The sequence below is a fragment of the Schistocerca piceifrons genome, chromosome 11, assembly GCF_021461385.2.
Source record: "Schistocerca piceifrons isolate TAMUIC-IGC-003096 chromosome 11, iqSchPice1.1, whole genome shotgun sequence".
NCBI classification, from domain to species: domain Eukaryota; kingdom Metazoa; phylum Arthropoda; class Insecta; order Orthoptera; family Acrididae; genus Schistocerca; species Schistocerca piceifrons.
In genome coordinates this window covers 39,976,517-39,991,750 of record NC_060148.1, presented here as the reverse complement: position 1 = coordinate 39,991,750, position 15,234 = coordinate 39,976,517, and the positions used below count along the sequence as shown (strand labels likewise).

The 15,234-nt window shown below is 39.0% G+C and overlaps 1 protein-coding gene across 1 annotated transcript in view; it reads right to left on the bottom strand.

Annotated features, from left to right (window-relative positions):
* Positions 1–1,072, bottom strand: part of LOC124720308 — a 40,947-nt gene extending 39,875 nt beyond the window's left edge. Inside the window, exons 1-2 of the mRNA XM_047245616.1 lie at positions 716–1,072; positions 490–556 (exon numbers count right to left, since the gene is read on the bottom strand). Of these exons, the coding sequence (XP_047101572.1) occupies positions 490–513 (24 nt within the window). The 5' untranslated portion in view covers positions 514–556; positions 716–1,072. The remainder of the gene's footprint in view (positions 1–489; positions 557–715) is intronic.
* Between the last annotated feature and the right edge of the window lie 14,162 nt (positions 1,073–15,234).

The window sequence follows — 15,234 nt, the reverse complement described above, 5'->3', positions numbered from 1 at the left end:
TTGCAAAAACTTTTTAACATTCAGCAATTTCTGGTATGACTCGACGGAAAAAAAAGTGAGCAGCATTTGTTAACTTTTATGAAAAACAAGAATATTTCTCGAACACCAGAGGAAGTTTGAAACGATCTATACTTAATTTCACAATCACACGTTTTTCAGCCATATTACATGAAGTTTCTGAATGAATTTTAGTAATATAAAAACTGAGTTGTGGCTTTTAATGTTGTGTGTATAAGGTTCACTATGTCACTGACTATAAATAAAGAGTTCACTATTTAATTTCTCGAATTGCAAAGGAGAATTTTGAGGTTACGATAAATGAAAATCTTGACGGCCAAGATGACCCCCACAACCAATCTCAGCAAATCAATATCCATATGTCGAACAGGCGGGCATTCAAAAATTTTCGTGGCTCCTGCGGCCTCAATAACTAAGCCATACATTTATATTAAACAGCTTCGGGCCACTATTAACTGTGTAACAACATACATTGTTCTGTTTGACGAAATCCATATGACCCGTAGCTCAGTTATCGGTCATACATGCGTGGAACTTTCTGGAACACAGGCGTAAGTTTATAAATGACTTACAAATATCATCTACTCATCTCCACGTAGATACACTACAGTAAGTAACTTATATGACATGTTATAAATATATGTTATAAATATATAACATGCTGACTGCAACCTCCACAAAACAATTATTGATTTACCTGACGGCTAAAAACCGCTTCCTAAGAGAACGCTGGGGTAACTTTGGCGTCTCACTGCTGCACCACATTTTGTCATTCACTGTTTAAATGTGATTCTCAAACGTCAAGAGCCAACTACAGTTACCCGCAATGAAGAATACTATGAAACAGTAACCCCGAACCTTCCGTTTGCAACGCTAGAAGAGCCCAACTCCTTCCGTGACCCGGGTCCCGGGGTCTAGCTATATCCCCTCCATTCCATCTGGGCTCCAAGCTACCGATCAATACGTGCATGAGTAGCCAGAACTGGGCGTAACGGTATCCAATCAGATACAGATAAACGCTGTATTGATTTGCCGGGATGTAGAGATGAGCCAGTGCCACCTAGGAACAAGGCCGCTGCACTGCGTGTGTGACGTCAGCGTAAGAACAAGAAAAAAGAGAAACGCAACTCCCGTGTTAAAAGTGGGAAACAGACCGACAGCAGCGCCTCAAGTGGTATGGAGATAAACTAAAATATGGAAACATTGCGGGTTGCATCCCCCCTAGTTTACTTACGTTGTAGGTTTTTATTTTTATTTTAATTCTATTACCTTATTTTTCTGGCCGTGCTATGTAATTATTTTGGCTGGCATAATAATAAAATAATTGAAACACAGCTGTACTACAGCAGAAACCTTTTCAGTAATATTTTCAGTCTATCTTTGACGTTTGCATCTGACAGACAACTTGTCTGTCAGAAACATAATAGGAGCAGCGACTGTCAGGCGCAAACGTCAAAAAATAGACTCTTAAATTGACATGCTTATATTGTTATCCATCAACATGTAAAAGCTCCAGCATGTTTTATGGCCCATAAGAACTACATGCAACACTTGAAACTGAGAGTAAGTCGAAACAAGCTTGTAGTGCAAATAATTGAAGCAAAAGAAAAATAACACTGTAGCAGCAAAATGGACTACAAATATTCCTGAATAATGTCATAATTTTTACGTCATACAAGCTGCTGGGTCAATGGAGAAAAAAAGCCTATTATTAAGAGAATAAGCAGCAGTTAAAGAGGTTCAATTAAGAAATATTTATCACAGTATTAATTAATGAAGAATTCTAACAATTGTTACAACTATGTTTCAGGACTATAAGTTCTGAGTAACTGCCCAGCAAACTTGCACTACTGACCATTAATTTCTTAAAAAGGTGCCTACATCTTACTACTGTAAATGTTTCAACACAAAAAAGAAAACATCAATACCAAGTACCAAAAGCAGGAAAGGTGGATAAAAACAGTGAAATGAAAACAAAACTTACATTTTATTTCTCAAGCACACAAGAAAAATTTTCTTTTAACTGTTATAAAGCTTTAAACCGTTTACTGAATTTGTCTTGAACAATATCAAGTCTTTTATTACTGATGGTGTGTTTCCAATCTTTCACGTACTTGTAAATCAATAGAGGTATACATTATCTTAAAATATACTGTTCAGAAAAATGGGCCTTGCAAAATGTTATTTCCTCTGGAAACTTAAACAGTGAATAGAATGTATTCTCCAATTGTTCCTGATGTCCACATTTATCTAGGAATGCATACAACTGACTATGAACATTTTCTACAAAGGACATTAAGCTGTCACTAGCATACAATAATTTTGGGTTTAAAGCATCATATTCTTTGAATCTTGTAAATAAATGATGCTCTGTGGGTATTGGTGAGAACAGAGTTGTTTTACAGTCACTACAGTTGGTTTCAGTTGTTACACCCATCTTTCGTAGCATGTAGCCAGCGTCATATGCTATTGCTTGTCTGTCATTTCTTACATCAATCCCACCACTACCAGCAGCATTCATTATCAGCAAGGGTACAATATAAAGCACTTTGATCTATAATGGAATGGTCTGTTGTGGAGTCAAGAAAGTTATCATCACTAGCTCCCAAAAATTGCCTTAAATTGTTTAATGGCATGCATCTATCATCCTCACAATTACCTAGTGACTTTGTAAGTTCAAATGGTTCAAATGGCTCTGAGCACTACCACACTCAACTGCTGTGGTCATAAGTCCCCTAGAACTTAGAACTACTTAAACCTAACTAACCTAAGGACAGCACACAACACCCAGCCATTGCGAGGCAGAGAAAATCCCTGACCCCGCCGGGAATCGAACCCGGGAACCCGGGCGTGGGACTTTGTAAGTAACGACATGTTATTGACTATAACTGTTTCCAATGCTGCTTTGAACTGAAAGCAAGTTGGGTTGGTGTTTGCAGCATCATGCTGCCTCACACAACAAAATACATTCTCCACTGGGTCTCGATTGAAAGCCCTCATGCTTAAAAAATTAAAGCCATTTTTTTAATCTGTTCCAAATGAACATCAGTGATCTTATTGTAGTTTGCCACCCACTTATGAGACTGAACATATTTGTCTTATCTCTCCCTGTGCCTAGCTCCAACACTTTCCAATTTTCCATTTCCTTTAACAGACTGTACCACATTTCAATATGTGGGGACTCTGCAGACAGGGCACACTTATAAGACTTGCCATCTTGTGGATAACAATAGGAACTGTTCAGTGAATCAAATAAACAATCCATCTTTTCAACTAATTCTGCAGTGTATATTGCCTCAGCAGGTAAGATATTAAATGTCACGTAAGTTTCAACAACTGCAGCAACTGTATGACTAAGCTGGGCTGCAGCTACCTTGACTTTCATTTTAGTAAAATAATCCTTTAATTCAAAATGATTTCTATGTAGTTTTGGCAATGTCTTAAACATCTTCTGCTGATCCAGAAGAAAAGACCTGTGAATATATTCAAAACTGGCCTCTTTTTTTTAAACCCAAACTGTATTTTATTTCCTAGCAGAGCATTTCTAGTATTTTTAATAGATGCGGGACATCATAAATGGCTGCAATAGGTTCATCTCTGACTACTAAATGAAATGGACTGGACTCAGTAGATTTCTCTCTGGTTGGTTGCACCCTGGTCACAAACTGTACAAACTACCTTTAGCCCTAGTCTATGGGTCCAACAAAATTTAAAATGGGACACACATATAAACAACTTATCAAAGAAACTCTCATCATTGTGCTATGGACTAAGAATACTAAAATCTACTACAAGTAAATCCACACTAATGCAAGCATACCACGCACAGTTCCACTCATTGCTCCGCTATGGAATCATCTTTTGGGGAAATTCAACTCACAGCACAAATATATTTAAACTACAAAAAAGAGCACTGAGGATAATCTGTGACCTCAAAAAGCTGGAATCCTGTAAATGTCAATTTATAAAACTTAATGTTTTAAGCATCCCATCCCTCTTCATTCAAGAAACAATCGTATTCACCAGGGAATACCTCTCAAGAACAGGCAAATTAATCCAAAACAATGATATACACGCTCATTATACCAGAGGGCAATCTAATATCCATCAAATTTTTTGAAGGACATCATCATACCAAAAATATATAACTCATCTGGGTGTCGTATTACACAATAAAATTCCAGAACAAATAAAAACTGCTCCAGATCCAATATTTAAAAATAAACTAAAGGCATTTCTGACAAAGCACTGTTTCTATTCAGTACAAGAATTCCTGGAAATGAAAAATTGTAAAGTTCCTTTGTAAAATACTGTGATTAGAGTAAAACATTCTGTAGGCAAAATAATAACCTAATTTCTACTATACACAACTATGTTTCAGTTTCACTTCCCAAAATTTTTCAACTCGCTTTTTGAATGTACAAGTGCACATTCTATTAGTATTAAAACTTAATTGTCTGTGAAATCTGAATGTTAATTTCATGTTTAATGTAGTTTTTAAATGACATTGTCCTTCTGTTGTGTTTCCAGTTCACTATTCTGTAATCTCAGTGGTTATTTGTGTAAATTTAAAGTAGCACTACATTGCCTACATGTTTCTTAGTTCCCCATGTAAATTGTTTGTATTCTCTGTATGTGAAGTTACTATATTCATCAATGAACAATTTTGTGTACATTTTTTAAATGATATTTGTTAAGAAAAATGACTTGTCCTATATCATGTGTACTTTGTACAATATGTGATCCACAGGATAAATAAATAAATACAAATATTTCTTGCAATTGCCTTATGAAATAGGTAATAGGACTTTTTAAACTGATACTTGAAACTGAGTTGCGAGTGAAATAATAAGCAACAACCTGCTTCCAGCTTTTATGTATGCCTCTAACCATGAAAACTAATGCATGATTTGCATGAACATTTGACCTCCCTAAATGCCCTAAATCTTGAAACCCTGAAATTTCTTGTTTGCTTGCATTATAATACAACCCTCTTTCTAAAGACATTTCATCAAACAACAAAGCACAATATTTGTCACTGTTGTTCATTACTTCAACTTCTGCTTTCATTACATTCATGACCGAAGTATTCAATCCTGGTTCAAAAGGTATAGAAGACAACAGACATTTCAGATACCTCACAGAAGGAAGACAAAAATGAACTGACAAATATTTGTATAGGCGGGGACTTCGTTTGTATAAGGATAAAGCAAATACTTTATCCTCGGATGTCCATCGCCTTGCATTTGCTGATCGACGAGCATTTCGTAATTGGCTGTTTATGAAATTTTTGGCAACAGGGTTTAAATTAGATTCTATGACAGAGAAAGTATTGCTGTCATATAAATCTTTAAGTGCTTTCAGTTCTGATTTTTCATGATGTAACTTTGCTTTCAGTTTTGATAGCCTTGTTAGAGTATTCCTATGAATCTTGTACATTTTTGATTTTGTTGGAGTTAAGTCTGCTTTTGAAAACCCTGTACCTAAAACCCCACTTTCCTCATTACAAAATGTTTCAGATAAGAATGTGTACTCACTATCTGCAGATTCATTTTGAGGAGAGATAAAAAATTTAAGAGGTGCATCACTCGATGAACTACTCTGCTCAGCCAAGTAGTGGTAGGTAATTCTCTAACACCAGTTTCACCTCTAGTATTGGCACCTGTATAATAAAGATTTTCCATGGTACCACTAGTGCTTGGTAAGTCTAATTCACTATTAACATCTGTTCCACCTGATCCACTTCTGGTACGAACACCTACACGAGAACTACTTGCCACGGCACAACTAAGGCTTTGTAGTTCATTAACACCAGTTTCACTTCTGGTATTAGCAGTTGCCATAGCACCACTAGTGCTTGGTAGGCCCAATTCACTATTAACAACAGTGTCACCTGATTCACTACCGATTTTGGCAATTTCACAAGGAACACCTGTCACATGTTTTGGAAACACAGCGCTGTTTAGCCTATGCCTACTTTTATTCATAAAATCTTCTTCGAAAAAATGATCTTCACAAAGCACAGTTCACATCTGGTGACAGTTTACAAACACTCTTCCACTTTAGAAGCAACTCTTGAGGTTGTTTTGGAAACCTGTAGAAATGCTTGTTACAAATTTTCTCTGTTGAACCCAAGTAATAGCCAGATGAACAGCCGACGAACTTGCAGGAGTATTTCAATGTCAATCTGTTTGTCGAATATTCTGAAAAAAACATAAACGTCTTCAATAAATAAAACTACTACAGACATATCAATGTTATTTAAATAAACAAACGGAAACCACACTGCTTAATTCACAATAAAAGAGAATACATTTCATTTATAAGCTACGAGATTATTTAATGAAAAATTAAATGTCTTACCTTGCAATTAATTGTGGACGTTTTTCAGCAGGAAATTTCTTCAATTCCATGGTGAGGTGTATGAATTTAAAGCAAAAAAATCTGATTATAATGAAGATAAGTAGTATGTAAATATGAAACAAATACAAAGACGACTGTAACCGAGGACCACAGACTCCAGTGCAGAGCCCTTTTTTTTCCATTATTGTTATTTTGCACCTCATACAAGGTGGGCTGGATGCGGAAAATTTTACTCCGCTGTTCAGCCGCAAGCAGTACAATAAAAGAGAAAATGAAGACAGAAAAGTAACAGACTCGTGGTTAAAAAACAGTAGATACAATAATTAAAAACACGAAGCCATTCACATCATCATCATCATCATCATCATCATCATCATCATCATCATTTAAGACTGATTATGCCTTTCAGCGTTCAGTCTGGAGCATAGCCCCCCTTATAAAATTCCTCCATGATCCCCTATTCAGTGCTAACATTGGTGCCTCGTCTGATGTTAAACCTATTACTTCAAAATCATTCTTAACCGAATCCAGGTACCTTCTCCTTGGTCTGCCCCGACTCCTCCTACCCATTCACACTCGACGAAAAAACAAGGAAAACTGTCAGCACTGTGCACAAACACTGATGATTTAGACGGTACATGAGAACGAAGGAGTGTAGGCGACGAGAAACACTAAATCACAAACACGACGGCACACACGCGAAAAACTGATGGCGATGATCTCTGGCGTGTGAATGTCCACTGAACGTTTGCAAGTCCCGGGACCAGCCAAGAGGGGAAGAAGGTGGTGGGGGAGGGACAGGGGAGAGCAGAGATGCCAATGGGAGGGGAGATGGGGGAAGGAATGAAGGTATGGGGGTAGGGGAAGCTGAGGAGAGGAAGGGAGGAGGGAGGAAAGGGAGAGAGGGTGCCCTGAGGAAAAAACACAGGAGGGGAGAATCAAAGTTGAAAGGAGGGGTAGATGGAGGGGAGGAGGGCATCATCAGGGAGGGGGAGTTGGCGGAAGCCACCTCGGGAGAGGGTAAGGAGGGTGGAGAGATGGAGAGCAGGTAGGATGTGGAGATACAGGCGCGGCAGCAGGCAGGGGTGGGAGAGGATGGCAGAAACAAGAGGGTGAGGAGGATCGAGGTTACGGGAGGTGTAGAGGATCCGTATCTGTTCGAGGAAAAGGAGGAGGTGGGGGAACGTACTAAGGTCATACAACATCCGCGTGGGGGAGGGGAGACGGATGCGATAGGCGATGTGAAGAGCATGGCGTTCGAGGATCTGAAGGGTTTTGTAAAAGGTAGGGGGAGCGGAGATCCAGGCGGGGTGGGCGTACCAGAGGATAGGGTGGATGAAGGATTTATAGGTGTGGAAGATGGTGGAGGGGTCCAGACCCCACGTACGGCCGGAAAGGAGCTCAAGGAGTCGGAGTCGGGAGCGTGCCAGGGCTCGGATTGTCCGGAGATGGGGGGTCCAGGAGAGGCGACGGTCGAGGTGACGCCGAGGTACTTCAGGGTGGTGGTGAGGGCGATAGGACGGCCATAGACGGTGACATAGAAGTCGAGGAGGTGGAAGGAAGGGGTGGTTTTGCCTACAATGATCACCTGGGTTTTGGAAGGATTGACCTTGAGCAACCACTAGTTGCACCAAGTGGTGAACCGGTCAAGATGAGATTGGAGAAGGTGACAGGAGCACTGCAGGGTGGGGGCGAGGGCAAGGAAGGCGGTGTAATCGGCATACAGGAGAAGGTGGATGGGGGATGAAGGCGGTGGCATGTCCGCCGTATACAAAAGGTACAGAAGAGGGTAGAGGATGTAACCTTGGGGCACACCGGCGGAGGGGAAAAAGGTGTAGGAATCCGTGTTGTGGATGGTGACATAGGAAGGACGTTGGGAAAGAAAGTACCCAATCAGACGGATGTAGTTAAGAGGAAGGGCAAAGGATTGGAGCTTGAAGTGGAGACCGGAATGCCATACACGGCCATAGGTGCGTTCGAGGTCGAGGGAAAGGAAGATAGCGGAGCGACGGGAATTGAGCTGTTCCAAGAGGAGATGAGCCAGGTGAAGGAGAAGGTCATCGGTAGAGAAGGACGGCCGAAAGCCACACTGGGTAACGGGAAGGAGGCGGTGCTGGCGGAGATGCTGGTGGATGCGGCGGGTGAGGGTGGATTCCAGGACCTTGCTGAAGACCGAGGTAAGGCCGATGGGATGGTAGGAGGAGATGGCGGACGGCGGTTTGTCAGGTTAATGAACATCAGGATGTGGGAGGTTTTCCACAGGTCGGGGTAGTAGCCGGTGGACAGGACTACATTATAGAGCCCAGTCAGAGTGTAAAGGAAGGAGGCAGGAGCTTCACGAAGGTGGCGGTAGGTAACACGATCGTGACCGGGAGCGGTGTTGCATTTCGTGCGGAGTGTAGCAATGAGATCCTGTGTAGTGATAGGGGCATTGAGTTCAGTGTGTGCAATGTTGTCCAAGTACTGGAAACCAGGAACGAGGGGAGGGACAGAGGTGTCAGTTCGATCACGGACATCCGGGAAGAGGGAGTAATCGAACTGGGGATCGTACGGGATGGTAAAGACATTGGAGAGGCAGGAGGCAAAGTGATTGGCCTTACTGAGGCCGTCAGGGAAGGGTTGATTATCATGAAGGAGAGGGTAGTAGGGAGGGGGTTTAGATCCGGTAAGGCGGCGGAAGGCAGACCAGTATTTGGACGAGTCGATAGGAAGTGTAGCAGTAAGATGGGTGCACGTTTGCCGCCAGTCCTGGCGTTTCTTAGCCGTGAGCAAGTTTCTTACGTGTCGTCGTAGTTGCCGGTGGCATCGTAGTGTGCCCGGGTCACGCATGTGAAGGAAGTCACGGTAGAGATGGTGGGATTCACGGAGAAGGAGGACAGCCTGTGGGGGTAAAGTAGGACGGTAGGGGTGGACGGCGACGGAAGGGACATGGGCCTCCACGGCCTCAGACGAGGTCTGCCAGAGAAGGAGGCGGCACGGGTAATATCATCAGGGTGGTGGTAGGCGAGGGGATGGCTATCGAACTGGGTTCAGTGCAGAGCAAGATGATTGAATATTTCAAAACAACCACCATTGTAGTTTAGACGGCTCTCATTGGTCAATTCCAGCTTCGTTTGACCCCCTAGCACCTCTAGTGGTCTGGAATGGAACTACGTGGCTTGTTGCCTCTTCACCCATATAGCTTTCACCCCCGTAGTGCTTATGTCATGAGCCTTGTTCCTAGGTGGCACTGGTTGAGCCAAATGCCCAAAGGCCAAATGTATTTTGGTTCCAGTTATTTGTTTATAACCGTTAAGTTATTTTTCACTACCGAATGGTGAATACTCCGATGGAGTTAAAGTTAAATAACGACGTAGGTGGAATCTATCAGTTTAGTTATCAATATATATGTGAGTAATGCGAAATGGCAGGAATGTAGTATGAACCATAACATAACCTTAGCTAATTAACTGCGGGTACATTTTAGTTGAGGTTTGAACGATTATTATTAGTGTTTCATATTATATGTATGTAGATTATCGGTCACTATTAGAAATATTATCCTCGCAGCTGCAACAGAAACTTCACCACGGCACTGTTTAAGTTAAATGTTAACAAGACGTGTTTTTATGTATGAAGTAACATGTAAGTTGAAGACTGTAGGTTAAATTCGGAGCAAAAGTTCTTGTGCCATTCACTTAATAGAACAAGTGTTAAGCCTTGTAATACAACACAAAATATACTAATGTGATAGATTCGTATATAACGTATGAAAACATGCAGATCGAAAAGGTTGACAGTGTTAAATTTCTGGGATCACAACTCTATAATAAATTCAGTTGGGAAGTTCATACCATAGAATTGCTGAAGCCCCGAAACAAGTCCGTATTACCAGTGAGAATGATGTCAGATGTAGGATAAGATTAGATTCAGTTTTCATTCCATAGACCCAAAAAACGAGATGATTCACATAGGTTGGAACTTGTCCCATAAATGTAAAAAAGCTTACATACCTTCATTCCACTATGTCATAAGGGATCATATTTTGGGGTAGGCTAACTCATCAAACCGAGCAAAAGTTTTTAGCATGCAAAAGCGTGTAGTAAAAATCATTTGTGGTATAAATTCAAGAATATCATGTAGAAACCTGTTTGTGGAACACCGTATTCTAACCACTGCTTCCTAGTACATTTATTCCTTAATGAAATTTGTTGCAAGTATTTCCAACCCATAGGTCAATACATAATATCAACACTAGGAATAAGAACAACACACTACATAAAGACCTAACATCACTTACCTTGGTCCAAGAAGGGTTCTAATATTAAGGTACACACATTTTCAATAAATTGCCAGCAAGTCAGCAACCATTAAAAACTTGGTTTCAGATAAAGCACCATTCACATAGAGTTTGAAAGTCTTTTTAATAGGCAACTCCTGCTCTATAGATGAACATCTTAACAGGGACTGTTAGACCAGCTTAAGCAAAAATTCTGCTATATTTCAGTTTTGACAGCATTTGGCCAAACAGCTAAACTCAGGTATTCTGTGTATGATAAATTTATTAAAAGTGCATAAATATATTTTATTCTGGCAGAGTATTAATTCTGTAAATATTAGCAGCTCCAGTTTACTGTAATATATTCACATATTTTGACTTTCTCCTAACAAATGATGAGGATAAGAAGTATTATATTCAAATGTTTTATGTTATACTATCTGACATGTTATTTGCCATCCCATGTTTTATCAAAGACTCAACAAATTTATTAACTAATGATATGAATATAATAGAAGGAAACATTCCACGTGGGAAAAATATAACTAAAAACAAAGATGATGTAACTTACAAAACAAAAGCGTTGGTATGTTGATAGACACATAAACAAACAAACACAGACACAAAATTCAAGCTTTTGCAACCAACGGTTGCTTCATCAGGAAAGAGGAAAGGAGACATATGTGTCTGCTTGTGTCTGTGTATGTGCGGATGGATATGTGTGTGTGCATGATTGTATATCTGTCCTTTTTTCCCTCTAAGGTAAGTCTTTCCGCTCCCGGGATTGGAATGACTCCTTCCCCTCTCCCTTAAAACCCACATCCTTTCGTCTTTCCCTCTCCTTCCCTCTTTCCTGATTAAGCAACCGTTGGTTGTGAAAGCTTGAATTTTGTGTGTGTGTTTGTGTTTGTTTATGTGTCTATCGACATACCAGCGCTTTCGTTTGGTAAGTTACATCATCTTTTGTTTTTAGTTATAATTTATCAACTAACATTTACTACACTGTAAATGAGTATTTGAAATACTTGTGGACAACCATGAAGTATTCATCAGTGCTACGTAACAGCATGTGCCATAATCAAGAATGTCAGCCTAATTACAGAAGACCAAAAAGTAAGAAACTAGGGGTCAATGGAAGCATCTGATTCCACCCGTCTGCTCTGATCTGTGACATAAGGGTGCTGTGGTGTGTGACGTTTATTATGAGATAACTAAGATGTCTGGATCAATAAAAACAGGATTTTATAGCAACTTTTATGGAACATGGTAAAAAATTTTCTTTAACTTTTTTTTAGCTACCTATTTAAAAATAAATATTTTTCAAAGTTGCATTAATATTGCAAAAATTTTGGTCTTATGACTTAACTTTTTGCTGTGCAAAGGTAATCTCATCAGAAAAGACCAACCAAGGCTCAATAAAACCATGTCTAGAGTTTCGCAGCTGCTGACCAGTATTTTGGTGTATTACATTTATGTACATGATTTTCTTTCTGAAACTTTATTTCCAAAGCACACAGAACATTTGTATGAGAGGTCAACATATGCAACAGTACCTATGGTAATTTTTGAAGCATTATCCTGGATAAAAATTAGTAGCATATAATAAAATACATTTTATCCCAGTTTTGCCAAAATATAATTCCATGGCAGCAACCTTAAGTTACTGTAGATTAAGTAAGCCAAACCAGTCTAATTAGTGTATTACTCTTTCATGACCTTTTTACAGTATTAAATGGTACTATTTGTCTGACTCCAGCTTTTGTAATTGTTTCTAGGTCCCTACATAATTTTAGTGCACATAGGGTATAACATGGACACATCAGCGAATGTACCTATGTTTGCTCCAATAGAAGATGAATTTTGCACAGTCAGTCATTATATATTAGAGAAATTGGCAGTACCAGATTTCAAAGGCATTTAAGGCACAGTAAAATATACTTACCATTGGCCTGTTGAGTTGGAAGCCTAGGATAGGTAGACAAGAGGAAACGTAACTGTCCTAACCATTATAAACAAGGATAGAATGTAATTATTTTCAATACATTTTTTTAGTCTAATCTGCAAAAACATTTACTCATGTAAGAGGTTTGGCTAACCTCATAAAAGTACATTCATTCAGGTCCAGAAATGTTGCTTGTGATATTTTTATACAGGTTAAAGAATTTTACTAAATCAGTTCAAGAGTAATGGAATATTTTTTGATAACATCAGTTACCTTTGATCTTAGCAAAACTTTTTCACTGAACAAAGGAAGACTTTTCAAAAGGTAACAACTTTTGGATTTAAAAGTAAATATGCCAGGCTGGATGCAGAGTACACATTAAGGTCTGGCCTGTCAGTTTTTTACACCCCCATTGTTGTTAAATGATACGGAGGTATTACATTTGTCCATCTTTTGTCTACCATTGTCCATTTTTACCTCAACTTTGAATCTAAAAATGGTCACTAATATTTGTTTTAACAGTATTATACTACAAATAATTTTAAGAACAACAGAAAATGTGGAAATATACTTTTAGTTACTTGTTCCACTAACTGTCTCAGATTTAAAAATCACATCTATCTGGGACACTTCAGAAGTTTGTGAATTTGTCTAATATTACTCCATACAGCAATAGTGCCTTTTTCTGTTTGCATGTGCCTTGAAGACAATATACATGCACATTCCAAGCACAGGTTTCCTAAAATATTATCACATAACTGATGGCTGAATGTTTATTTACAAAGCAGATCACTTTGAAAATTCTCAGAGTAGTGTAACATGCACTCTACCAAAATGTTTGCATGTTTTCCCTGTTCCAGCTAGCAACACATTAATGCCCACGAATTTAGTCTGTCACATATTTTAATAGATCATTGCTAACCATTAGACAAGCCTGACTATGCTTTGTATTCGACTGGAAGTTCATACAGTTAGTTTTCTTTACGTTCAGAGCCATTTTGTCTTTCTGTGATGAATTTTAAACATCTTTGAGACATTCATTTGGTTTCTCTGTCAACTGGCTTGGATTTTTAATCTGTGATTACGCACTATCATCATTAGTGAATGGAATTTATCCTCAATGCGTGACACTTTGTGGAAAATATAAATGAAGAAACAGATTGTGTATAATACAGTCCCCCGAGTGACACTCACCTACTCAGGTCATAAACAAAATTTTAACATGCTGTAGTCTAGAAGGGCTACTATGTGAACTAAATAGCCTGTTGGTTAGTTAATTAGTTAGTAACATGTTCCAGGGATCATTTTGCATGATAGGGTGAAGTGATGTGGAATGTGTCATTATACATTGACATCGCAAATTAATTTGTGCATACGATTACATTCTGAACATTTTTAATTTTGCATCTTTGTTATTAGTAATACCCGCAGGCCTGCTACACCCAATAATATCATTAAAGTTGACCATCATTTCACTAGTCAAATGGCAGTGAGAGATGTATGTATAATAAGCTTGCTGGCAATTTAAGGGCAATGATGATTGGGGATTTAAGGGCACCAGGCATCTAAGTCTAACAGAGCTTGGTATGGATTAGGGCAAAGTCCAATTTTACGCTGGAAACACTACAGAAGATTATATGAAATCCCAATTAGTTTAAACAACACAATAGTCCTTATCACAGTATAGCCTCATTTTTTAAAAGATTGCTTTATGTGAATAACCACAATTTTGTTTTACTGTTAGTGTTATTTTGTGGCAGAATGTACAAATTGTAATCAGTATAGTCAATACCTTTCTTAAATTGGTTTCTTGAATTTAGTAAATGTATGCCAATGCTGTATTTATATTCTTATTCTTTGTCCATGGAGTTGGACATTAATATGTATATGAAATTAAACAAATGATTACTCTCTCCAGTCCAGTTGAATAGTTTTCTGTAGACTAAGCAACCAGAGTGATTTGAAACACCCAGTTAAATTATACAAATTGACTTTCCTCTACCTACCCCATGCCAACTCTTGTCTGCAAGTTGTTTACCATACAAGCATAGGTCTTTATGGACCCTGATTATCTTATTTCCTTCTCACATATTTCACAATTTTGCCACACTCCTTTGCTTTTCCCCTTTGTCTTCACTTACCAGAAGCAGAACATTGTGTGTCACCAAAGGCTGGACATAAAAATTCATGGTGAGTACACTTACCCTGTTCAGCTCTCTGTCTGCTATTCAAATAAAAGTTTAAAGAGATTCACTGTCCTTTTCATTCTCATGATATTAAAATCTCACAAACTGTAATATAAGGACATGTGCAATCTGACTAGTTGGCTTGGCATTCAATCACAAAAAATAAAGTTTTGTAACAAGTTACTGCAATTTTCTGGTTTAGGGTGGTTGCCTGAAAGAAAGGCTTTTCTCCCACTGAAAATTAGCAAAAAAATTATTTACTTCCTTTTTAGTTAGGTTGAGATGGAAACTTTTTGTTTAGACTTCACATGTCAGAGGAAGCTATCGCCATAAGCAATCCCTTAACTCCAGCCTTGGTGTAAATGGGGGCAATTTGTTCATAACTGACTGCACGTCGCTCGGCCAACAGCAGCCTACTGCAGACCGACACTTAAGGGACACCAAATACAAATCGACATTGAGAGAGA